This window comes from Rhinopithecus roxellana, chromosome 14 (assembly GCF_007565055.1).
Source record: "Rhinopithecus roxellana isolate Shanxi Qingling chromosome 14, ASM756505v1, whole genome shotgun sequence".
NCBI classification, from domain to species: domain Eukaryota; kingdom Metazoa; phylum Chordata; class Mammalia; order Primates; family Cercopithecidae; genus Rhinopithecus; species Rhinopithecus roxellana.
This window is the reverse complement of record NC_044562.1, coordinates 119,011,564-119,035,627: the sequence shown is the minus strand read 5'-3', so window position 1 is coordinate 119,035,627 and position 24,064 is coordinate 119,011,564. Positions and strand designations below refer to the sequence as shown.

The 24,064-nt window shown below is 42.1% G+C and overlaps 2 protein-coding genes across 6 annotated transcripts in view; one reads left to right on the top strand and one right to left on the bottom strand.

Moving 5' to 3' along the window:
* Positions 1-1,741: 1,741 nt before the first annotated feature.
* FMNL2 (formin like 2) overlaps positions 1,742-24,064 on the bottom strand; it is a 317,675-nt gene continuing 295,352 nt past the window's right edge. The window contains exons 18-27 of one of the 5 annotated variants that reach the window (XM_010372899.2): positions 22,972-23,206; positions 21,781-21,849; positions 21,595-21,675; positions 19,447-19,576; positions 14,958-15,121; positions 13,885-13,986; positions 11,711-11,809; positions 11,000-11,123; positions 6,007-6,100; positions 1,742-3,773 (exon numbers count right to left, since the gene is read on the bottom strand). In XM_010372899.2, the coding sequence (XP_010371201.2) occupies position 3,773; positions 6,007-6,100; positions 11,000-11,123; positions 11,711-11,809; positions 13,885-13,986; positions 14,958-15,121; positions 19,447-19,576; positions 21,595-21,675; positions 21,781-21,849; positions 22,972-23,206 (1,099 nt within the window). In that variant the 3' untranslated portion in view covers positions 1,742-3,772. Of the gene's footprint in view, positions 3,774-5,367; positions 5,962-6,006; positions 6,101-8,383; positions 8,476-10,999; positions 11,124-11,710; positions 11,810-13,884; positions 13,987-14,957; positions 15,122-19,446; positions 19,577-21,594; positions 21,676-21,780; positions 21,850-22,971; positions 23,207-24,064 lie in introns of those variants that run through there. The other 4 variants (XM_010372900.2, XM_030916859.1, XM_010372898.2 and 1 more) reach the window with 4 other exon arrangements.
* On the top strand, positions 3,202-17,086 carry LOC115893272. Its single transcript, XM_030916870.1, has 5 exons — positions 3,202-3,359; positions 10,776-10,950; positions 12,713-12,958; positions 14,564-14,670; positions 16,133-17,086. Exons 1-4 carry the CDS (start codon positions 3,236-3,238, stop codon positions 14,589-14,591), a joined length of 573 nt encoding a protein of 190 aa, XP_030772730.1. The 5' UTR covers positions 3,202-3,235; the 3' UTR covers positions 14,592-14,670; positions 16,133-17,086.

Here is a 24,064-nt window from a genome sequence, read left to right as displayed (position 1 = left end):
AAAAAAAAAAAAAAACCATCACTTCTTTCACGTACATGTTTGTTTCTTGGGCATAGAAGGGCTATTAGTTTAAAAAGAAATGGAAAACATCCTTTTGACAAAATCTTAAATTCATCTTTGGAGACATTTCTGATAAAAATTAGGAAATACATTAGGGCTAAGAAGAGTTTTATCAAACATTAAAATAGGTCTGTGTGGGTGGGCGCAACAGCTTGTGCCTGTAATCCCAACACTTGGGGAGGACAAGGCAGGCAGATCACTTGAGCTCAGAAGTTTGAAACCAGGCTGGGCAACATGGCAAAACCCCATTTCTACAAAAGTTAGCCAGGTGTGGTTGTGCGTGTCTATAGTCCCAGCTACTCAGGAGGCTGAAGTACGAGGATGGCTTGAGCCCGAGAGGCAGAGGTCACCCTGAGCCAGGATTGCACCACTGCATTGCACCACTGTGATAGAGCCAGACCTTGTCTAACAAACAACGAAATGTGGATTATGGAGCTAGTATAAAAGTGTATCTATTTTTCAGTGTAAGATCACCTCATTCTACAGAGATGATTCCAGTATGTTGAACCAAAGCAGAGTCAGTGATGGATATTAAGCCCCATTCTATTGAGAGCAGAGTTGAGTCAGGATGGTCACTGGGCATTGCAGTGAATTTTAGTGTTACATGATAGGGAGTGGGGAACGTGAGTATTTAATTCAAAGTTATTGATAAATACCTTTTAAAAGATGAATGTTACTCCCTCTGCCTCATTTGAACTTACTGCTATAGTTGAGTTTGAAAACATTCTGAATTTGTGGAATATTAAAAGATTTTTATTTTACCATTAGGCACCAGTCTGATAGTAAAACAAACGAGATCCTTACTGACTGCAGAACTTAATTTTTTGTCTTTCATAAAATAAAGCTTTTAACACATTTTATAATTGGTTTAGTGGAAGGTGCACTGAATTGGGAACAAAAGACCTAAGGCTTTATTATAGGCAATTATTACATTGCACCCTGGGCAAGTCAGTTTCCCAATGTGCACAACAGTGTTAAATACCTCACAGGCTTCTTGTGAGGAATAAAGATTATTGCCGTTAATCTGTAAGCAGCTATGTGTGACAAATGCAAAGTACACTGTGGTGGTTGTCACACTAATTATATAAATTATAATACTTCCTTAAATGACTGTAATTTATATGTCTAAATTTAAGCCACTTGAAAGGTATTCTAAATTTAAAATTTTCCTTGTTTCCATAAAAACATGAAATGTTACACATAAACTTTTGATGAATGGGAGTTTTCTTACAAATGTAAGTCCATTTGTGCAGTGGGGGCCAAACTGCTTGTGCACCTTGACAACTGGTATGGTTGTTGGGTGCAGTGTTAACTGTGCAGTTCATATATAGCCTATTATCTTTATTTGTACAACGTCCTAATTGAAACATTTGGTGGGACTGCTGGGGGGGTTGTGGCATTTCACCAAACAAAGGTGCTGTTTCCCCAGAAGCTGTATGTTTCTAAATACAATTTTGGAGATGTAGTCTTATTTCCAAGATCCATTTTCTATGTTTTTTATAGCAAGTGGTCAAGATTTTTCACATAGGGAGGAATCCTTCTTGAAGTTTACCAAGTATATTTGGATTCTGAGTTCAAATAGCAAGATAGATATATGTGTTTCTAGAAGGTAAGTAAGTCCACATAATATTGCTAAAACCCCCTAAATTGTACCATTGAAAGATTATGACATATTACAGAATAGTAGTGTAAATAGTTTATTTGCTCATATGCCATGAAAAGACCAGAAAAGTAACATGAATTGCTTTTATAAAACATTCTAATATTGCTAAGAAGCAGGCCCATTAATAGACAAACAGAAAAGAACATGCCAACGATGTCTATTTGTAGATGAATAAATAGGAAATTATTTTAACATATATATGTCAGCATTGAACTTTGGAAAACAGCTGCTTTGTAGTGGAAGTCCAACTTGGTCAAATTGCTATTTTTAATCAAAGTGAATGTTGTTGAGTCCACAGAAAGACAAAATCTTGGCATGTTCTTTTTAAAGTACACATATATGGGAATGTGCCTGCAGGTGGCAGTTTAATCTTTCTGTAAATAGGTACACTAAAGTGAAATGTGGTAGGTAACTTGTTCCCTAAACTGTCCTTGTAGTTAAATATATATATTAAAAAAAACTATAAGTTAAAATAACATTCAGATTGTATAGCATAGGCTGATGCATTTTAAAACAATATTTACAATATTACCCAGAGGCTTAGGTGGGAATTAAAGAGAAGTGTAAAAACCATAAAAAACTGCACCAATTTTATAGCAAAATATCTGTACATTTAAAAAGATCATATAACTACACATCCAAGGAAAAGGGACCTTCACCAAGGGGTTCACATAAGCACAACATAAAATAGGAACTTCAGCGGTTAAATACTATACAATAAACTTTACAATTAATATATTGATGTACCAAGAAGATAAGCCAGAAGCAGAATGTATATTATGAAAAGTACAAATTTAGCTTCAGTCCAGTTTTTGACTTTGGAATGGATCAAGTGCCCTGCCAGAGAGGAAGGAAAAATAACAGTGGCTTAGTGGGCCATTTAGTCCCATTACATATTATTTAAGCTTAATACCACGTTAGTACTTTTTAGCAATTTAACTGCAATTCCCCATAAGTAGTCTGGGAAATGCATGAACAAGTTAGCCCTGATACACAATGCCAAGTGTATCTTCTCCAATTTACAGAAAATAAGAAAAAATTGCGATTGTCAGAGGAGAAAAAGGCCAGGTTCCTAACACTACTCTGCTAGCAGATGTAACCTTGAATGCTTATTAATAGAGCTAGTAAACTTCTTCCTTGCAAGGCACCAGTTTCTGTTCTCAGAATTAATAATGGTCCTCAGAAATGCTAATACTGATTACTGAGATGTTAATTTTAGTGCTAATAAATACACTTGCATTATTTAAAAGCTGCCTCTAGCTGAAGAACACAGTACTACAACTAAGTCTTATACATTATATCCCCACATTCATACCGGTGAATGCCTCTCACAGAGCATCGTTCTCTAGCACAGTAGTAGTAGAATGTGAAACTGGAAACAAAGGGTTGAGTGACCTTTGTGCCACTGCAATTGCATCCTGTTTGCACTTTGCCAGGGCCTGGTTATAGACACAAGGAGTCTCATCATGTGACTTTTTCCTTCTTCCAAGTTGCAAGTAAAATACAAAGTTGATGGATATGGCTAAAACAAAATTCCTTCAAAGACATCTCAGCAAAGGACTCACAGCAGATGCATTCATGTTATTTACAACATCAGGAAACCAGGTGGGCCATCATGGGACAATCACAATGGCAGGTAATGAGTTTAATAAGAAATTTACATTTTGGTTAAAAAAACAATAACATACTGGTGTAAAAAGATACCTAATCAAATCAAATCCTATTGCTTTGATTAATCTGAACAGGTACTTCCATTTTTAGGCACTTGTTAACAAGGGTTGAAAGGAGAGCTCATTTTAAAATTATTTTGTGTTTGCTAAATCTGAGCCCTTAAGAATATTTTTTGTGTGTACAAGGCTGCAGTTAAATGGTAGCACATAAAGTTCATGTGGGCAATTTCATTCACGCACACCCTGTATTCATGCAGGCCGGTCTCAGGTTCACATTGTTATTTCGGCACCATTAACAGAACGCAAGTTCTGATCATCAAAGCGCCGCCTGACGCTTCTCCTCACCGCATCGGCTCGTCTGTATGGTTGGTTTCTAAGATCTGTAAAGAGGAGAGTGCCAGTGAGAGAATAGCAACCTTTAATAGCATGTGTCTAAGCAAGACAAAGGCCAGCTGGCAGCCAATCAAAGCAGCTTGTGTGGAAAAGTCAGCTAATGGGCCCTTCAAACTCACCGAGCATTGAATCAAAGACATAAACATTTGCCTTCAATATTTACAATCAAACAAAATAGGGTGTAATACTGGTAGGATTCTAGGACTTTGAGAGAAAAATACAGATTATTTCTGTCACTGGCCAGAGTCTAGCTGAAGTCTTACTTTGAAATGTTTCTTAAATTAGAAGCAGCTGTAGCTTAATTTTTTTGTTTCTGGAAGCCTGAATGAATAAACAGTAATTGCAGTAAATTTTACACTGCAAAATTAATAAACCAGACTGTCCTGTCCCATCTTATCCTTGCAGTTGTAACAAGAACCTAAAGGCTTTCACTTTGCAGATAAGGGACTCGATTTTCATTCCATTAAGCTAGCTGAGTTTATTATTTTGTAAATTTTAAACAAAATAATGTTCAATTAACCATTAAATGTAAACTAACATAATCTATTCCCTGACATCCTTTTCGGCCACCTTTTTTAAGAAATGAGGTCTTGTTATGTGGTCTAGGCCAGACTTGAACCAGTCTCAAGTGATTCTCCCACCTCAGCCTCCTGAGAAGCGGGGACTACAGAGCTCTACCACCCAATACTTTTTACGTTATGTCAGCAAGGAGAAGTTGTCTGGGCCCTCCTGCATAAGAAAATCCTTGTTAAATGAATGAATCAATCACCGCATACCAGTCCAAACAGGCATTGCTCTGTCGTCATGAAGGGATGAGCAGAGGAATTTTATGCAAGAACTCAGTATGAAGGCAAGCTTTCTTGAGTAAGTCAGGTAACCTAGCCAGCAGGCTAGGCTATGCAGCCTCCCTTTGATGAAGTCAGGGCATAGTGCAAAAAGTAAAGCAGGCTTTATACTTTTCCTCTTGTTTTGTTTAATTAGTATTTAATTCCCTTTCATTAGCTTAGTATTGTTGACTTCTGCTAGAATACATGGTATCTTTAGAAAGGGAAATACAAACAAATAACAGAATTAAATCAAATTGAATCCTTTGTATCCCTTTATCTACTCAACAAGTTGAAAGTGGAGCTGATGGACCACATTTGACCCACAGAATGTTTGCTCCACGGTGCCCCCCCCTCACATTTTAAAATAAAGTTTCCTGATGTTTAAATTGGTAATTAACATAAAGACCTGGGTTTCTGGCTTCTTTGAAAAATTGGAAGATCTGGCAAAACCGGGCCCCAATTCCTACACAGCAAAAAGAAGCTGGAGCTAAGATTTGTGCTCTAGGTTCAGCACAGTTCCTACCAGGCCTGTTACCTTCCTGGCTCCTTGACTCATGGGAATTTGTGTGACCCTGCCCTACTCTTTCCTGGGGGGTTGTCGGGGGAGGACAGTCTTTGTCACCCAGGCTGGAGTGTAGTGGTGGATATCTACTCACTGCAGCATCCACTTCCTGAGCTCAAGCGATCTGCCCACCTCAGCCTCTCGCGTAGCTGGGCTACAGGCATTTGCCAGCATGCCTGGCTAACTTTTGTATTTTTTTTGTAGAGACGGGGGTTTCGCTTCATTGCCTAGGGTGATCTTGAACTCAAGCGATTTGCCTGTCTTGGCCTCCCAAAATGCTGGGATTACAGATTACAGGTGTGAGCCACCGTGCCCAGCCTCTACTCTTAAATTTAAGGAAAAAATAGTTTTACATACCCCAATCCTCTCAAGCCTCTGCTTCCTATCCCACACTGGCAATGGAAGGCCAGAATTACACTTTTGCCTCATATGTAGCTCTGTGGTTCTTCAACCGAGCAATTAGTTCTAAAGATCTTAATCCTTCAAAGGCTTTAGTTCATATTCCCTGGCCAGGACCTGATTTCAGTCGCTTCAGATCAAAATGGGTTTAACTGAGTAACTCAAAGGCCAAGACGGGGGTAAGGGAAGGACAGCCCAGCACTCAAAGCAAATACAATCATCAGCAAATACCCTTGCCCAAGCCATCACACTTGAGAAGTTAAAAGCAGGCTGAGAAAGAGTCCAGTAGAGAGGCTCAATCCCTGCATCATTGGAGTGTGAGGTACAAAAACTCCCTGGTCAGATTCTCACCAGTATTACCCTCAGCCATAGATTGAAACCATTGATCTGCATACAGAGAGAGGAGGAAGCTAAGTAAAAAGTGATGCTTGCCAGCTCTGTGTATCCTCCACCACCGGTGTGCTAGAAGAAATCCTTACCCTCGAGTGAACATTTGGAAATTTAGTGATATTATTCTTCTTTAAGGCTAAACAGAAAAAAAACAAAAACACAAAATGATGGTTAAGAAAAAATGGGATGAAAATGGAAAGCAACTCAACTTAGTGCTCAACATTCCCAGGCATGTTAGCCAACAGAGAAAGAGAATGGGAAGCCATTACTACAAGAAGTGTTAGATCAAATAAGGGAAGGATGAGTGCATCTTCCCACCCAGCTCTCTGACCACCCAGTTCCAAGCTGCTTTGAAGATTGGCTCCAGAAAGATGTAGTCCAGCAGCAAAACTGATACAAACATCAGCCAAGCAGATGACAAGTTTTCTAGCCTGTTAATAAGCACTGGTGGGTAAGTACACTGCAGAGCAGGCAATGACACTCTATGTCCTTTGCTATTAGAGATAGAAGAACATACATAAGTGCAATTCATAGAATAGTTATGCCACAAAATAAACACATACCCAATTCCATGTCAATCTCAGCACAGGAGTCAATGGCTATGTCCCGTTAGAGTATGTGCTTCCCCTTGTCTCTTTGCTAATCAACTAGACACTGAAGAGAAGTTCGGTTTTTTTTTTTTTTTTTTTTTTTTTTTTTTTTTTTTTTTTTTTTTTTTTTTTTGAGACGGAGTCTCGCGCTGTTGCCCAGGCTGGAGTGCAGTGGCCGGATCTCAGCTCACTGCAAGCTCCGCCTCCCAGGTTCACGCCATTCTCCTGGCTCAGCCTCCCAAGTAGCTGGAACTACAGCCGCCCGCCACCTCGCCCGGCTAGTTTTTGTATTTTTCAGTAGAGACGGGGTTTCACCGTGTTCGCCAGGATGGTCTTGATCTCCTGACCTCATGATCCACCCGTCTCGGCCTCCCAAAGTGCTGGGATTACAGGCTTGAGCCACGTCGCCCGGCCTGAGAAGTTCGTTTCTTATTAGGCATCAAGAACTAAGCCCAGGAAGTTACTTTGAAAAGTTTGATCGTTTTTTTCCCCCCAGTTTAAAAACAGTGGCATTTTCCAATGATATTTGCTGTTAGTATTTCTGGTGCCACCATCCTGACCAAAGAAGCAGGTCAAGATGTGATCTGATCACAGAAGGTAGAGCGTGGGTTTGACATGGAACAGTGAAGATACGTGAATGAGATATGACAGTGGGAGCATCTAAGCCTTTGTATTCATGTCCTGCCTCACAGCTTTGCTCCAACATGGAATTACTGATAGTTGAACATGGGCATGACATTCAGAAGGAATAGAGGTGGCCTACCTAAGGTAGGGTGTCATAAAGCTATGGATTGCCTATATCTACATATACAAGCTAGGTCAAAAGGGCTCCCTGTGTTAAGCTCGTATTACGAGTTCCATCACACTGTGGATGTATAAGAGAGTTAAGAAAGGCCCAATCTGCAGCTGTGCATAGTTTACAGTTCCTTCTGCAAGTCATTTTGTACTTTAGAACACTTTGCATTCCTGAGCACTTTCATATGGCAGGTGATTATGCTATCAAAGCATATTAACTGGGTACGGGATAAAAGGGCTAGGTTAATATCTGTAAACCTACTAGAACAGTACGTTTTGTGGGTTTCTGTTTTGTTTTTTTGTTTTGTTTGAGACAGGGTCTCACTCTGTTGTCGAGGCTGGAGTGCAGTGGCAGGATCTCCACTCACCACAACCTCCACCTCCTGGGTTCAAGCAATGCTCCCACCTCAGCCTCCCAGGTAGCTGGGATTACAAGTGTGCACTACCACGCCCAGCTAATTTTTGTGTTTTTTGTAAAGATGGGGTTTTACTATGTTATCCAGGCTGGTCTCAAACTTCTGGGCTCAAGTGATCCTTTTGCCTCAGCCTCTCAAAGTACTGGGATTACAGGTGTGTGCCACTGCATCCAACCTGAACACAGGAAGTTCTTAATACGTTAGGTATAGCAGTTATTGTTATTAATGGCTATTATATTGTGTTGAAAGACATTAGCTCAAAAATCTTATAAGCAATCTACTTGGTACCAATCCTGATTCTCAAAGAAGTGCTCTTAGTATTTTTGCTCTATTTTTCTGAAAATTTCTGTGAACAATTCTATGAATTCAACTGTCAAACACACCCAGACTGTTACAGCAATGTGAATACATACATGTATTGAAAGTGGCAGTGAGTGAGCAATAATGATTGAAATGCAAAACCATGCAGCATGAGAGCAACACAAAATACAACATGATGGAGATGGCAATACCATGCTAGCATGTTGGTGGGCCCTGACAGACACACAGAGGGGGACATAAGAGATCAAAAAACCTGTAGCAACCTTTTAAGAGCATCAGGTGAGAAAGAGTGATAGTTTAGTAATGGTATTCCTCAGTGAGAACAGGTTCGCAGAAAAACCGAGAGCCACGCTTGGCGGTGCGAGCAGTAAAGGGCACAGTCTTCAGCACTGCATTGAAAATGACAGCCAAACAACACAAACAGAAGAGAATAAAAAGCCAAGATCTATTGCATTAGTACATGGTTAGTGCATTGTTAATCATACCTGGGGATGGGGGATGGGGGTTGGGGGAGACGGGCAGGAAAGGGGGAAGGCAATATATACTCAAGTTAGTTCATAAAGGTACAAAGGAGTTTATCTGGGGCTTTGGGGTGAGTCAGAAAATGAAAAATGTTCCAAGGAGGATAAAAACCACCCTATAAACAGATATTCATTCCCCTCTTCTAGTAGATTAATGACTTAGATCAAGCAAATAGAAAACGTACATTACATTCATTTTATAAAGCCAGGTGTAATTGGGATGGAGGACATGCTAATAAAAAAGGAACTCCAAGTTCTTTGTTTTTTTTTGTTTTGCTTTGTTTTTTTAAGACAGGGTCTCGCTCTGTTGCCCAGGCTGGAGTGAAGTGGCGCGATCTCACCTCACTGCAACCTCCACCTCCCGGGTTCAAGCAGTTCTCCTGTCTCGGCCTCCCAAGTAGCTGGGATTATAGGCACCAGCCACCATGCCTGGCTAAGATTTTTGAATTTTTAGTAGTGATAGGGTTTTATCATGTGGCCAGGCTGGTTTTGAAGTCCTGACCTCAAGTGATCCACCTGCCTCACCCTCCCAAAGTACTTAGGATTACAGGCATGGGCCACCGCACCCGGCCAGGAACTCCAAGTTCTTAATGAGCAAGGCTGGATGCTTCCCTGACTACAAGTTCATTTTATGGCACTGAGACCAAAAAGTGCTTACCTAGGAAGGAAGTCTGTTCCTGGTCTTGCTTAGAGTGGAGTTTCTCCCCCAGCATGGAGGAGGCAAGGAGAGGTGCTATATTGAAGGTTTTATCTGGGGGGGCATCTACAAGCCCCTGCATTATGTACACTGAAATACCAACAGGCACACGTGCAGAGTGTGTGTGCCATGTGTAGAGAATGGCATTTGCATCAGCCACTGACTATCCACTTAAGACCTACACTGCTTTAATCTGGCAGGGAATTCATTATTCACTTCCTTTTTAATCTGTCTAATCTACCTAATCACTGAACCTATGTATTTAATTTCCCTGGGTTTGAGCTGTTGAGAAAAAAATTCGTGGTTTTGACCATTTAGGATCCCAGTGTACAATGTTCACTAAGCTATAACAAGAAATGAGACAGGCCGGGCGCGGTGGCTCATACCTGTAATCCTAGCACTTTGGGTGGCCAAGGCGGGCAGATCACGAGGTCAGGAGATTGAGACCTTCCTGGCTAACATGGTGAAACCCTGTCTCTACTAAGAGTACAAAAAAAATTAGCCGGGCGTGGTGGCAGGTGCCTGTAGTCCCAGCTACTTGGGAGGCTGAGGCAGGAGAATGGCGTGAACCCAGGAGGTGGAGCTTGCAGTGAGCCGAGATAGCGCCACTGCACTCCAGCCTGGGCAACAGGGCGAGACTCCGTCTCAAAAATAAAAATAAAAAGAAATGAGACATCAAGAGTCTAGGAATTCTATTTTTAAAAATCAGGACAGTTGGGGAAATGTGAACTTAATATCAGATATCTGATATTAAGGGATTCTTGGTTAGATGTGATAATGGTGTAAAGTATGTTTTTGTTTTTATAAGAGTCCTTTTGAAGATACATACTGAAATATTTCCAAATGAAATTCTACGTCTTGGTTGTCAAGGGTTGGATATGGGGGTAGGTAGAGTGTACGTATAACAAGACTGGCCATGAGTTCATAATTTTTGAAGTGGATGAGGGATATATGGGACCTCATCATACTATTTTCAGTACTTCTGCATATTATTGGACTGTCCCATTATAAAAAGCTATAAGCATCTGGAAGCTTACAAGCAACATTCATGTGCAACAGACATGAAAGAAAAGTCACTTGTGGCCTCTGCTACTAGTGCCCAAGTTATTATTCTGATCTGTAAAAGGAAGTACAGAAATCTGGCAGAATTGGTTTGAGGAGATAGCATTAAGCTAATTTAATCAGACAAGAACCAGGCTGGGTTAACACAATTCTTGGCTGATAAAACTAGTTCCCAACCCTGGGCTGGAAGCCTGTTGGCTCATCCAAATTAAAGTACCTACTGACTTCAGTTACTTTGAATGAGTAAAGAGGCTTTTAAAGAGCATTCATGGACTGTGATTAGTACATTGCTGAATGGGTCTTGTTCACAGTGTTTATTAATCAGGCAGGTGGCTAGGTGTGGCCGCGAGGGAAAAAAAAAATGGAGCATTATGACATATCAATAACAATGGAAATCCTTTAAATCAAGGAGCTCGGCTGAAACCTGCAGGGTTCCAATGCAGAGTATTGGGGCAGTATACATGCTGCTGTTTTAACAGACTTCAGACCCTGTCTGCATCACTCTGGGTGTCAATAAAGTCAACTAATGAACTTGACAACCCTGGACAAAAGAAGCTGCAAAATCTGCATGCATCCCAGTCTAGGTAAGGCCAGTGGGATCTCCACGAGCCACAGTGAAGAAGTATCTTTTACCTGTGATAATATCTTCAATGGCACCATCTTTTCCCTCATATACATGTCTGTTATCTTTAACTTGTCGTCGTCTTAATTCTGCAATTAACTCTTGCTGCTGCCTCTTTGATTTATGAGAAGGAGACTGAGAAGAAAGAAGGGCAGAGATTAGTGAGGACAGCACCCATTAGGAGTTTGTGAAAATGCAAAATGTGCCTGAGCATTATGTTACTAATAAGCAGCTTTGGCCAAAAACACACACATCCCACATTCTGCTCAAATGCAGAAAACTCAAGTTTTTGGGAAGGAAACAGAAACTTTCACTAACAAACACACAAAACTTCACCTCGCGGCAACAAGAGACAACTGGTAACGACTACAGACGTCAACTGTGTTACCAGGGATCACAATGAAGAAAACTTTATGCACTGCCAGCCTTTATGCTCTAAGCCCTTCCGTCACTGGGTCATCTGGTGTGGCCTCTCTGTATATCCAACTCATTTCCAGATGTCTATGAGCTTGGATATGCTACACAAACATGCTCTTAGCCTCATTCCAGTGGTTGTGGAACAAAGTAATGACCATATTTCCATTTGCCAAGTGTCCAGGCACCAGAAGGAAGTGATGAGGATCCTGGGCACACTTGGCTTGCTGGTCCTTCCTATGGCTTGCTCTAAAGAACCCTCTCAGCCTCTCCTCACGGACCTGTCTCATGAGCGTGGCATTTCTTACCTTTGGATCCTGCTGCTCCATCAGAGCTTCTTGCTCCAGGAGTTTTTCCATGAGAGCTTGTTCCTGCTTTTTCCTAAGCTCGTTTTCCTCTTCTGCTTGCTGGATAAATCAAAAGAACCAGAAAGATCATGTTAATGGGAATGATAGCAACCAAGATTTTTAAAAGTTATTCTTCAGGCATCCTTAGTGAGTTGAGAATTAGAATAAATGGAAGGTTGAGAAGATCTACACTTCATGCCTGTATTTAGCTCTGCTTCTGGGCTACGCTATCTGTCACATCTCTTTAAAAGCTGGGAGCTGAGATTCATCCAGAAGCCCTTTCCTGATGATCCTCTCCCTGTTTGAACTTCCTCTTAGTCTCTGTCCCACACACTGGTGGGCACCTACCATCCTGGCAGCTGTGCTCAGTGATTTTGTTTTCCTTTCAGAGACAGTCTGCCTACCTAGAGCTCCTCTGATAGCAGGATCTAAGATTCTTCTGCTTTCTGCCTATTTTTAGGCAAAAACCCTCATTTCTTTTCATGGCCTCGCCAGAGTGACACTCTTGGACTCTCCCATGCCTCACTCCTTCCCAAGGGAGGCAGTGTGACTAGTCTGATGAATCTAGAAGAAAGTGAATAGGCTCACCTCAGCTCAGCCCTCTTGGGCAGTCTTTCTTTTGAAGCTGGCCTCCCTGAAGAGACCTCTAGTTGTCAAGCTGTGAACTGATGGATAGGTCACCTACCTAATTTGCAGCTGAAGTAGGTCACAGACACCACATCTTCCAGCCCAGCTGTTATCAGTAATAAAGTTTACATTTGGGTCTCCATTGCTTTTGTTTTCATTTTGGTCTATATGAGAGGGATGATGTCCTAAAACCCCAACCTGTGCCTACTAAGTCCCTACAAAGTTTCCTCTGCTCCACCCATATCCCTGCTGATGCCTCAGGCTTTGAGAAAAACCCCAGCCACTTCCCAACCTGTCTTAGCCGATTTTAAAATATATTTTCTCTTTTGACCTTAGACTTACATGTTTTCGTGAGAAAAGAATGGCACAGCACAGGCTATCTCTGCAGCACATAAGCACAGCCAGCCAGTGGGCTTGGGCTACCAAGCACTGCAGACAGCAGCAGTTGGTGGCCTGCAGCCTTCTCGTCACGTGCAAGTTCTCAGAGTCTGGCACATGGAGTTTGTGCCGTGTTTCTGTTCACCCTGGCTGCCACAGACATGTTCCCTCTACCAGCAGCTTGTATCTCTACTGCTACATTAAGTAAGTCATGCTGAGGGAAGATGGGCTAAAAATATTTTGACTTTTTGAGTTTTAGTAAAAGGCCCGATAATGATTTTCCAGAGCCAGCAGCCCCTAGTGGTGTTAGAGAAGTGTCCCCCTATTTCCAATGGGAATTTTCTCAAAAGTGTAGAGAACCCTGCCACATCCCTCCTCCCCTCTGCAATAAACATTCCTCCTACCTCCACCAATGTTATCAGTGCTACATGCAGACAAACCTGAAGGATATAGATTGAGGTGTTTCCAAGGTCAGCTAAAATCTTCTAACAACCTTCTTGTAATTTCTCAAGTGGACAAATTCTTCTGATACATGCCTCTTTGAGTCATAGGCTTTTTCAAGACCACAGCCCTGGATTATGTCCAAGAGGGCCTCCCATTTAAAGGAAGGGCCACTTACTGATCCACCCCAAGAAACACAGTGCCCATCCTTAAAAACACCATCCTTCAGTCCACACTAGAGAAATGCTGGTCTAAGAGGTCCTAAGCCCTGTGCTAGGACTAACACAAGCAGGCTCTCTTTAACCTCTGCTATATCATGCACCTTTGCCACAGGCCACAGCTCACTTCTACGCAATAAACAATTCCACAAGAGGCCTGGATTTTCAGTTCCTTCACCTTGCCTGCCAAGATGAACAGTCTGGGGCAGCGGTGGTCTTGGAGCATCTCTCTTGCCCCAAGGGGGCTGCCAAGAGCTTTGTTTTCTGGCTGAGGCAGAGGACTGGCTAGGTGGAGAAAGGGACCATAATGTTCCTCAGCTTCCACAGAGCCAGGGACTGCTATCTCGTGAAGGCCACCCAGATCTGCTGTCCATAGGAACTGGGAGGTCTCTGCAGAGAGCTGGGACTCAGACACATCTTAAGGAGGGCGCTTGCTTGAGAAATAAGGGCAAGGAGGGCCTTAACATATACCTTGTATGCTTTCACAAACCGGACGAAGACGGGAAAGAAGACAGAGGGTGGTGTTGTCTTGGGGTTTTCTCCAAAATACTTCACAACATCATCAAAGGCATCCTGTGAAGAAGCAAATTTTTCTTGAATTTCGTTAGTTCAGCATTTGAACTGGATGCTTTGGGGGGAACGTTGACGCAAAGCAGCAGCCACGAGACAGGCTCCCATGGCCTTGCATTGCTGTACCTCCCTTACCTCCCAAGATTGCCTAACACCTCTGTGTTTCCTCCAAATGCCTCAGCAGAGGCAATCCGAGGAATGCAATAGTGGGGCACAGGAATTCATCTGCAGGACCTCCTGCCACTTCTACACACATGCATGCACACACACACACGCACACACCCCACATACAAAACAAGGAAACCTTTCTTTCAAGAGTTTCCAAAGGCCGTGGCAGAACCCCTTAAAACCAACAAGGTCAAAAGGGATCTTAGTCACTCTGATCCTAAATCCCACTCCCTTGCTTCAACACTCCCTATGACAGCTTCACACAGGGGACACTCAGTCTCTGCCTGAACTCTTCTATGATACAAGACTGCCACAAACCAGAGGCCCTTCCACTGAATCTGCTTTCTGAGTCTCCATCCCCTAACTTTGCCTCTACCTCTGCTGATGATGTACTGTTCATTCTGTTTTGCAGGCCTGCCTATCAGCAACCCCCAGTATAGTGTAAGATTTCTGAGGACAAGATCTACAGAAACCCAATACACAGGGAACACTGCTTTGCTGAGCACAGGCCTGATGCATGTGGGTTGAACTGAATACAGCACCCACAATGGAGTGGGTGTTGAAGTGAAAGGGGAGATGGGGGGGACAGGGTGGAGAGCCCCAAATTAGAAAAGGACAATGAGGATGGGGCCCTTCCAAGAATAACCCTGGGAATGGTCCCCCTGTAATAATCAATAGCTACACAAGAAATCTACCCTCCACAAACCAAGAGAAATGGAACATTTCTCCCCAAATCCAGGGCCTGCACCACAGGCAGCTTTAATGGATGCAGCCTCTTCACAGGTTTCGGGGGCACCGATACTTGCCTGTGCAATCTTGGCATCATCCTGCAGCTTCTTCAGCTTCCCCTCATTGTTGAGGATGAACTCCTTCAGCAGTGTGTTGTGGTCATGCATGGTGTACTCTCTCTTGGTCAAGTCCATTCCCCTCTGGAGCTCCTTGACATCCAGCAAAACATTCTCAAGGGAGACTGAAGCAGAGAAAGAACATCCCAGTGAAACTCAACGGGGAAAGTCACAACCACAGCGAGTCTGACTGCTGGGCCAAGTTCTCAGGAGATTCTTAGGCTTACCCAAGGGCCCTAAACCTAGTTTCCAGCTTTTGGCACAGAGATCTTTTAATACAAAGAAGCATTATAAGCACTACATTACATTCTTTGCATTCACTAGTTCTTTTGCATCATTAGGTAATTTTGCCAATGAGCAAAAGCAGCATAAAGGGGTTCCGTGGCCTGCCCTTGGTCACACTGCTAGTAGGTGGCAGAGGAGTTCAGGTAACAACTGAGGACTCTAAATCCCACACTTGCACAAAACTCTTCCATTTCTCTTACAAGAAATAGCCTGTGCGTGGGCCCTTAGGCTCAGCGGTCCTTATCTGCAGCAAGCCTAAGGTTTTGTGTGTTTTAGAGAAAAGTTCTCACAATGTCATCCAGGCTGGAGTGCAGTAGTTCCATCAAAGCTCACTGCACCTAAGTGGTTCCATCAAAGCTCACTGCACCTTCAAACTCCTGCCCTGACATGAGTGTTGGAATTATACACATGAGCCACTGTCTAGCCTATAAACTCTTTTTGCATTTCTCTGACTCTCAAGCAGGGGGCAGCCTTTTGTCTGTTGACCATAGGTTGTATTGATTACTAGGACCCAAAGCAGCCTTGCACAGCTTCTTTAACAACCTCTCCCTATTCAGAAAGGATAAGTATGAACCTTTCTGTCTGCAGTGTGGCCCCTCCCAGGGCAGGCACTCCCCCAGAACCTCCTGAGCAGCTTCTGTGGGGTGCTGGGTCCCAGCTCTGGGCCTCCTTGCCTGACTCAGCTCTGCACGTGGACAAATTATTGGTGCAAAAGTAACTGCAGTTTGCTGAAATACGCTGTTTGATATTGGAATACATTCTTAAATGTGGTTATGTTATACATCATTTTAATGCACATTTCTCACTTTTTTTGCTAATGACGTATTACTTGCTTTTTATATTTATTTTAGACTACAGAAATGACGTTAGACAAAAAGCAAATTCAAGCGATTTTCTTATTTGAGTTCAGAATGGGTTGTAAAGCACTGGAGACAACTCGCAACATCAACAATGAATTTGGCAATGCATTTGATGGTTCAAGAAGTTTTGCAAAGGACACGCAAGCCTTGAAGATGAAGAGCTTGGTGGCTGGCCATCAGAAGTTGACAACGACCAACTGAGAGCAATCATCAAAGCTGATCCTCTTGGAACCCTACAGGAAGTTGCTGAATAACTCAACATCAACCATTCTACAGTCTTTTAAAGCAAATTTGAAAGGTGAAAAAGCTCAGTAAGTGGGTGCCTTATGAGCTGAGAGAAAATTTTTTAAAAAATCATTTAAGTGTCATCTTCCTCCACTTCTACGCAACGAACCATTTCTCAATCGGATTATGACATGCAACCAAAAATCGATTTTATATGAGAATCAGCAATGACGAGCTCAGTGGTTGGACCAAGAAGCAGCTCCAAAGCACTTCCCAAAGCCAAACTTGCACCAAAAAAAGGTCATGGTCACCGTTTGGTGGTCTGCTGCCGGTCTGATCCACTACAGCTTTCTGAATCCCAGCGAAACCCATTATATCTGAGAAGTATGGCCAGCAAATCAACAAGATGTACCCCAAACAGCAATGCCTGTAGCCAGCATTGGTCAACAGAAAGAGCCCACTTCTCCATGACAACACCCAACCACACACTGCACAACCAACGCTTGAAAAGTTGAAAAAAACTGGGCTACAAAACTTTGCCTCATCCGCCATGTTCACCTGACCTCTTGCCAACCGACTACCACTTTTTCAAGCATCTCGACAACTTTTTGCAGGGAAAATGCTTCCACTGCCAGCAGGATGCAGAAAATGCTTTCCAAGAGTTGTTGAATCTAGAAGCACGGATTTTTTTCACTACATGAATATACAAACTTATTTCTCATTGGCAAAAATGTATTGATATTAATAGTTCCTATTTTGATTAATAAAGATGTGTTTTGTTTGTTTTTGAGACGGAGTGTCGCTCTTTTTACCCAGGCTGGAGTGAAGTGGTGTAGTCTCGGCTCACTGCAACCTCTGCCTCCCAGGTTCAAGCAGTTCTCCTGCCTCAGCCTCCCAAGTAGCTGGGATTACAGGAGTGTGCCACCATGCCCAGCTAATTTTTGTATTTTTAGTAGAGACAGGGTTTCGCCTTGTTGGCCAGGCTGGTCTCAAACTCCTGACCTCAAGTGATCCACCTGCCTCAGCCTCCCAAAGTGCTAGGATTACATGAGCCACCGTGTCTGGCCATAATAAAGATGGGTTTGAGCTAGTTATAATGATTGAAAACTCACAGTCCAAAATCACAGTTGCTTTTGCACCAACCTACTAAAACAGTGCAGTAGGTTTTTCCCTCAGTAGACTCACACTGTCTTATCCTTGATTCTCTAACACTTATGATAGTGCCAAGTACATGTGGGGCACTCAAAGGTGTTCACTGGATAAATGAAGGAGTGAGTGAATACATGAGTGAAGGCATAGAGAATCTGTGTGGGCCAACCTGGGCACCAGAGAGCAAACAGAAAAAACCTTTCTGCCAAGGAGCAACCCAGTCTCCCATTTTCCTCATTGATGTTTTTCAAATGACACCATTTGGACCAAACAAAATGAACTAGTACCCACTGGTCAGATACAAATTATAATAGCTTTTTAACATTTTTCTTAATTAGAATTGTGAGGTGTAAGAACTAATTTAGGCAAAGGTAAACTTGAAAGAGGGAAAATCACTTGGTGAGAACAGAAATTCTGCCTGCTGTCTAAATGAGCCCCAAGCTCATTCTAGGTCTATCCAGCCTGCGTCATATAGTTCTTCACAGTCAGAGAGTCATCTCCATCTGCCTCTCAAGTCTCCACCACAGCGTCTGCAGCATTTATCCCTGTAACAGTGCATCATCTCATTCATTCATTCATTCATTTGTTCACTTGTTCATTCATTTATTTCCAACATCCAATTTTCAGGGGCTGAGAGAAATAGATAAATAAAACCTGATATACCCTTAAGAAGTGCACAGATTGGCCAGACATGGTAACTCACACCTGTACTCCCAGCACTTTGGGAGGCTGAGGCGAGAGGATCACTTGAGCCTAGGAATTCAAGACCAGCCTAGGCAACATAGGGAGACCCCATCTCTACAAAAATTTTAAAAATTAGCTGGGCATAGTGGTGTGTGCCTGTGGTCCAAGCTCCTCAGGAGGCTGAGATAGGAGGATCGTTTCAGCCTGGGAGGTCAAGACTGCAGTGGGCTGTGATCATTTTACTGCACTGTGGTCCTGGGCAACAGAGCAAGACCCTGTCTAAAAAAAAAAAAAGTGCACAGATTGCAATGGACATGCAAATTGTTGTAATACAGTATGAGAAATCTTGTATGAGAGGGTAGAACAGAGTGCTCTTTAGTGAGAACACAGAAGCAGCAGCCATTTACCCTAGCTGAGTTAGAGAAGGCCTCACCCTCAAAAATTTCATATGCCTGAGGTACCCCACAGGAATCTGAATTTATAATAAACACTGGCTGCTTATGGTTTGATACCATAATTTGAGAATCACAGCCTGTAACTGACTGTAAGGTCAATCTGCGCATCATTCCTTTTTCTAATACGCTTTTCAGAGAACATGGTACATTGGGTGATACACTTCATGAAAAGTAAGACCAGGTTTCTAGTCCTGTTTCTATCACTTTCTACTCATGTGACTTTGGGCAAGACATTTAACCTCGAAAAATCTCAATTTTCTTACCTATAACAATGGAGATACTATTACCTTGTACATCCCAGCTATCTTAGAGTCACAGATGATTTAAATGAGCAAATGTATACCTGTCTTAGCAAAGTAGCAACCAAGAAGTGCTGATAATTTAACTAGTGTCCAGGTAAAGGCAAAATGTTTACAACTCCCACACTTGAGCAAGTAGAATGGCACAAAACCAAATTAAAAGTGTTTGTTGGGTGATGATTTTCAGATTCTCATTCTCACATTTCATACAACAGCAGCAGAATAAAAAGGGCAGTGAATAAAAGAGGGAAGGGACATGACACTCAGCGGCCTGTATCTTACAGAAAGGACACAGAGATCACCTTTAGGCCCACGTTCTCTTCTGCTCTCAAGGGTGGACACCACCACGGCCAATGTGCTCCAGCTCAGTGTGTCTGACTTCTTAGCCTTGGCTTTTTAAATGGGTTCTGACAAGTGTTTAAGCAGGGAATGGCTCCACCACAATTAAAGGCATTAATACCCAAGACAAACAGTAATAGCTGAAATCAAGTACCTGCAGCAGCTTTTTCCACATAATGAAGCTCATTATAAAACAGGGACACTTGGTGATATTTTTCTTTCACCACATTGGATATATAGTGCAACAGTGTTTGCTTTCTGTCTGTTGACTTTGTATCTAAGAGCTGAAAACAAAAGGGAACATGGGTTAGGTACAAGAGTAAAGGGTAACGGGAGAGCTACCCCTCAGATGACCATTTCCCACCCAGAGTCATTAACTGAGTAACAGTCGCCCAACAGGCTGGAGCATTCCCAGAGGAGGGTCAGGATTCCATTTGTTCCTTAGTGAACCAGTCCATTGATGCTTAACTGGCTCGAGAACTTTCCAACCAGGGCACATGCTTAACTATATAGATGACCCTTAAGCACCTAAGAATGGTTCACAGCTTTCCTCTACAGTAGTTCCTCTTTACCCACAGGTTTACTTCCCATAGTTTCAGGAAACCTGCAGGTTTCAGGTATCCAAAAATAGTAAGTGGAAAATTCCAGAAACAATTCATCAGATTTGAATTGTGCACCACTCTGAGCAGCATGATAAAACCTCACACATGCCATTCCCATCCCTCCTAGACCTAGAATCACCCTTTTGCCAAGTGGATCCATGCTGTAAACATTACCTGCCATTAGTCACTTAGTAGCCATCTGGGTTATCAGGTCAACTGCCGCCTACTGCAGTGCTTGTGTTCAAGTAACGTGTTTTATTTTACTGCTCTATTTTTTTTTTTTTTTTTTTTTGGGGTGGAGTCTCGCCTGATTTCAAGCGATTCTGCCCCCTGAGTAGCTGGGATTACAGGTGCCCGCTACCAAAAATTAGCCCAGCTAATTTTTGTACTTTTAGTAGAGACAGGGTTTTGCCATGTTGGCCAGGATGCTCTCAAACTCCTGACTTCAGGTGGTCCGCCTGCCTCAGCCTCCCAAAGTGCTGGGATTACAGGTGTGAGCCACCATGCCTGGCTTATTTTATTTTTCAGTTACTATGAATCTCTCACTGTGCCTAATTTATAAATTCAACTTTATAACAGATATGCATCTCTAGGAAAAAAACAGTGTGTATATAGGATTCAGTACTATCTGAGGTTTGAGGCATCCACTGGGGTCTTGGATCACAGCCCCCATGGATAAGGGGAACACTGATTACTGGACTTACATGAACTCTCCCAGCCCTGCATCTACTATCCCACCTTCCTTGCCTTAAAAGAAGGATGACTCTAATTTTAGTGCTCTTCAAAGTGAAGAGCCGGAGGAGAAATGGGGATGTAGAGCCAGCAGGTGCGCGCAGGTGCCTCCTACACAGCAGGGCTCCTATGCTCCAGTTTTTACATTTAGCTTAGCCCCTCCCTTATTTCCTAGACTGTGAAGACCTGAAACAGACATGCTTAACTGATTACGATCTGCTGGAGGCCAGAACTGTGACTGACGGGACACTCCTTATTAAATAACTAGCTCCCTGGTCTGGGGACTCAACCCACTGCCCAGCCTTCTCATGTGGCAATCATGTTAGGCCTGCACAGCCTGGAGGGAGTCCACGGGGGATTTTCTCTAGTCCTGTTCACATTAGTTAGGCGACTCTGAAAATTAGAGCACCTTGCATGCAACAACAACAAAAAAATTTAAGAAAATATAGAAAAGTACTTAAAAAAAAAAAGTTTGAAAAAATTCCCTGATTCCATCCAACCTCTGCTAATATTTTAACCTACTTGCATTCAGTCTTTCTCCCCACATAGTTTACTTAGCTGAAATTCAACTGTACATGCAAAGCATACCCTGCTTTCTTTTCTAAACACAAACTTTTCTTGGAACACTCTTTATCAGTATGTTAACGGTGGAAGAATAATAGTTCACTATATTAACTAGTATTACAGCACATTTAATCATTCCCACAGACCTTTAGATTGTTAATTTGCAATTATAAATAAAATACAGCATTCAAAATTCAGACACTTGAGAAAAGAGTCCTAGAAATGGAAATACTGAGTCAAAGGGTATGAGTAATTACAGGTTCTATGTGCTCTCTGTCAAATGGTGTTCCAGAAAATTCGTACCAATTGAAAATATTCATCAAAACATCCCCCACCACCCTAACTTCATCTCTGCCAGCCATCTGTCCTTCAAACAGCTCTCAGATTTCTTTTAGTCTACTCACCAGATCTAAACTCTGAAGTTTAAATCCATAAACTGCTCCTCTTTTACTGCTATTCATGTAGTTTCCAAGGGCTAAGATGATCTGCCAAAGAGAAGGTGAAAACAGAAGCCCATCAGTTCAGCACATCAGGCAGTGAACGCAGCTGAAGTAGTAGCCCTTCATACCTACAAGAAAAACTGCACTTGCCTCCAGAATTTTCTTGAGTTTCTGGGACGACTTTATAGAGACAGATGCTGCTATAATCGCATGTAGTTGCTAGATTCCAATCAAAGAAAGAAAAGGGGGGGGGGGGGACGACATGTTAAAAATGGGAAACTAATTGGCAACTAAATATTAACACAGAAGAAAACAGGCCTGCATTTAGAGCATACAGTCTTCATGATGAGAGTCTACTTTTCCAAAGTATAACAAATTTAATTGTCTTGCTAGGTTTCAGGTAATATTGTTACATGCAAGGTCTTTACTGAAACTGTTCACAATAGCAAGTAACATAGGAACTTGCTTGTCACAAAATCTGTAACCAATCTATAACCATTAAGACTCAGAGTTAAGAGTCCATAGCTGCTTCTGGTAGAACTTAATTTCCTGCCCACCACCTCTAATCATGTCATACAATTAATATTTTTAAATAAATGGAGGAGGCATCAAAAATGAAAAAAAAAAAAAAAGGCAGAGGGGACTATAATACCCTCCAGAAGTTCACAGAACATGTTTTCAACAGACATACTACTATAAGCAGAAACCAACAAATTTATGTAGAAACAGAATTGGGAAAGAACTGACTACTATAATCAGTAACAAAGTTTATTTAGAAACAGAATTGGGAGAGAACTGAAGTTTATGATATTCATAAATCTCCACAAGATTAACACAAGGGAATGAGAGATGGTTGGCTATTATGTCTATATCACCACAGTTTACTGTAACACACCTATAAGAAAGAAAACTCTTATGGTAAATTTAAAGCTTTCAGCAAAAGCTTGTAAGTCTGCTCTCTAAGGACAGGGCATCATTTTTAGAAATGAAAGTCACATTTTCACTCTTGCCAACCCCGCCAGAGGACTATTATCTTCAGGGGGGAACCAAGTTTGAGAAAAGAACCAAGTTTCTTTGTCCTCTGCCTTTTGAAATTTAGAGAACATCTGTAGACACAAAAAATGGCATTCTTTCGGAAGAACAGCAATATGGAATAGGAACATTCCCCATTTTTTCAAATTTACTTCGCATACATAATGTGGAAAAGATGGACAATTTAGAAAGTTCTGGGAAGGAGTCTTTAGAACCCAACACACTGAGTGCACTTCTGGGAGAGACTTTAAAAAATAATGATTCCACATTTCTTTGGACCCCCTCCCCTGCCAGAGTTGGTCCACTCACAGGAGTCAGCATCTGAATGCTTTCAGCAAAGTTCCCAATGAAAGCCATGATGGTCATCTTCTGCATGAGCCTCTCAATTTTACTAAACTGCATCATGAACCTATCTTCATCTGACAAGTTTTCCAGAGGCTTCCTTTCCCGCTCGTAGAGCCGAAGCACTTTCACTTCATTCTCAGTTGGAAGGAACCGCATCAAGCATTCCACAAAGTCTACAGGCAGTGTCTTCAAGTCAAATCTAAAGACGGATGTGGAGAGATTAGCCTTAGAGAGAAAAAACCTCCTATCCCTTTTTCAAGTTCATCCTTCTTTTCAGGTCCATCCATCCATCCATCCATCCATCCATCCATCCATCCATCCTTTTCAGGTTCATCCATCCATCATCCATCTGGTACAGCTCAGCAAATACCAAATCAATGAGTCTAAGATTTCTCCACTTGTCCTGTGAAGTCCCACCCTGGTGCTGGTGCTGAGGCTTGACTATGCCTCAGGTAACTTAATTGGTTCTTCCTGAAAACCTGGACCTTGTCACAACTGCCATCCTCAGTTTTTAGGGGACTGGCATAGCTCTAAGCCTCTGGAATCAGGAGTAAATGAAAATAGAAAGAGGTAGAACCAAGGCCAAAGCATCTGATGGTTTAATCGTTCAAGGACATAGTTGACAGGCATTGTGAAGTACTACTGCCAATTCAGGAGATTAACACTGTACACATTATCACAGAATATCTGCTGAATTATGTAAAATATTTCAATTAAACCAATAGTCTGGTAGCATTTTTTCTTCTTTGGGAAAAAAATGCATCCAAATGCCTGTATTATCTGAATGTTTTAGGTTAAGTGCGTACATTCCTTGAAGTTCTTTTTGGATATATGCTTAATTTGAACAAATTAAGTATTTGTTACAATCTTTCTTCTCTATTATTCTCTGGACAATCTTTGTTCAGCTAAGTAATAGAATTACATTTAATCATCATGACAAACAAGATATATAAAGATTTAAAGCCAGGCTGCACTTCAGCATTCAATGTCAGAAATCAGAACAGACTGTAGGAGGCACTGGACTACGAGATTATCACCCTGGCTGAAGACACAAAAT

What these genes read in the sequence shown, in the direction of transcription:
- LOC115893272 (XM_030916870.1), top strand. Translation starts at nt 3,236, where the DNA reads ATGGATATGGCTAAAACAAAATTCCTTCAAAGACATCTCAGCAAAGGA. An exon ending in CTGCATGCATCCCAGTCTAG is followed by an intron (nt 10,951 to 12,712) that starts GTAAGGCCAGTG and finishes TTTTGACCTTAG; the next exon opens with ACTTACATGTTTTCGTGAGA. An exon ending in TATCTCTACTGCTACATTAA is followed by an intron (nt 12,959 to 14,563) that starts GTAAGTCATGCT and finishes TCTGTTTTGCAG; the next exon opens with GCCTGCCTATCAGCAACCCC.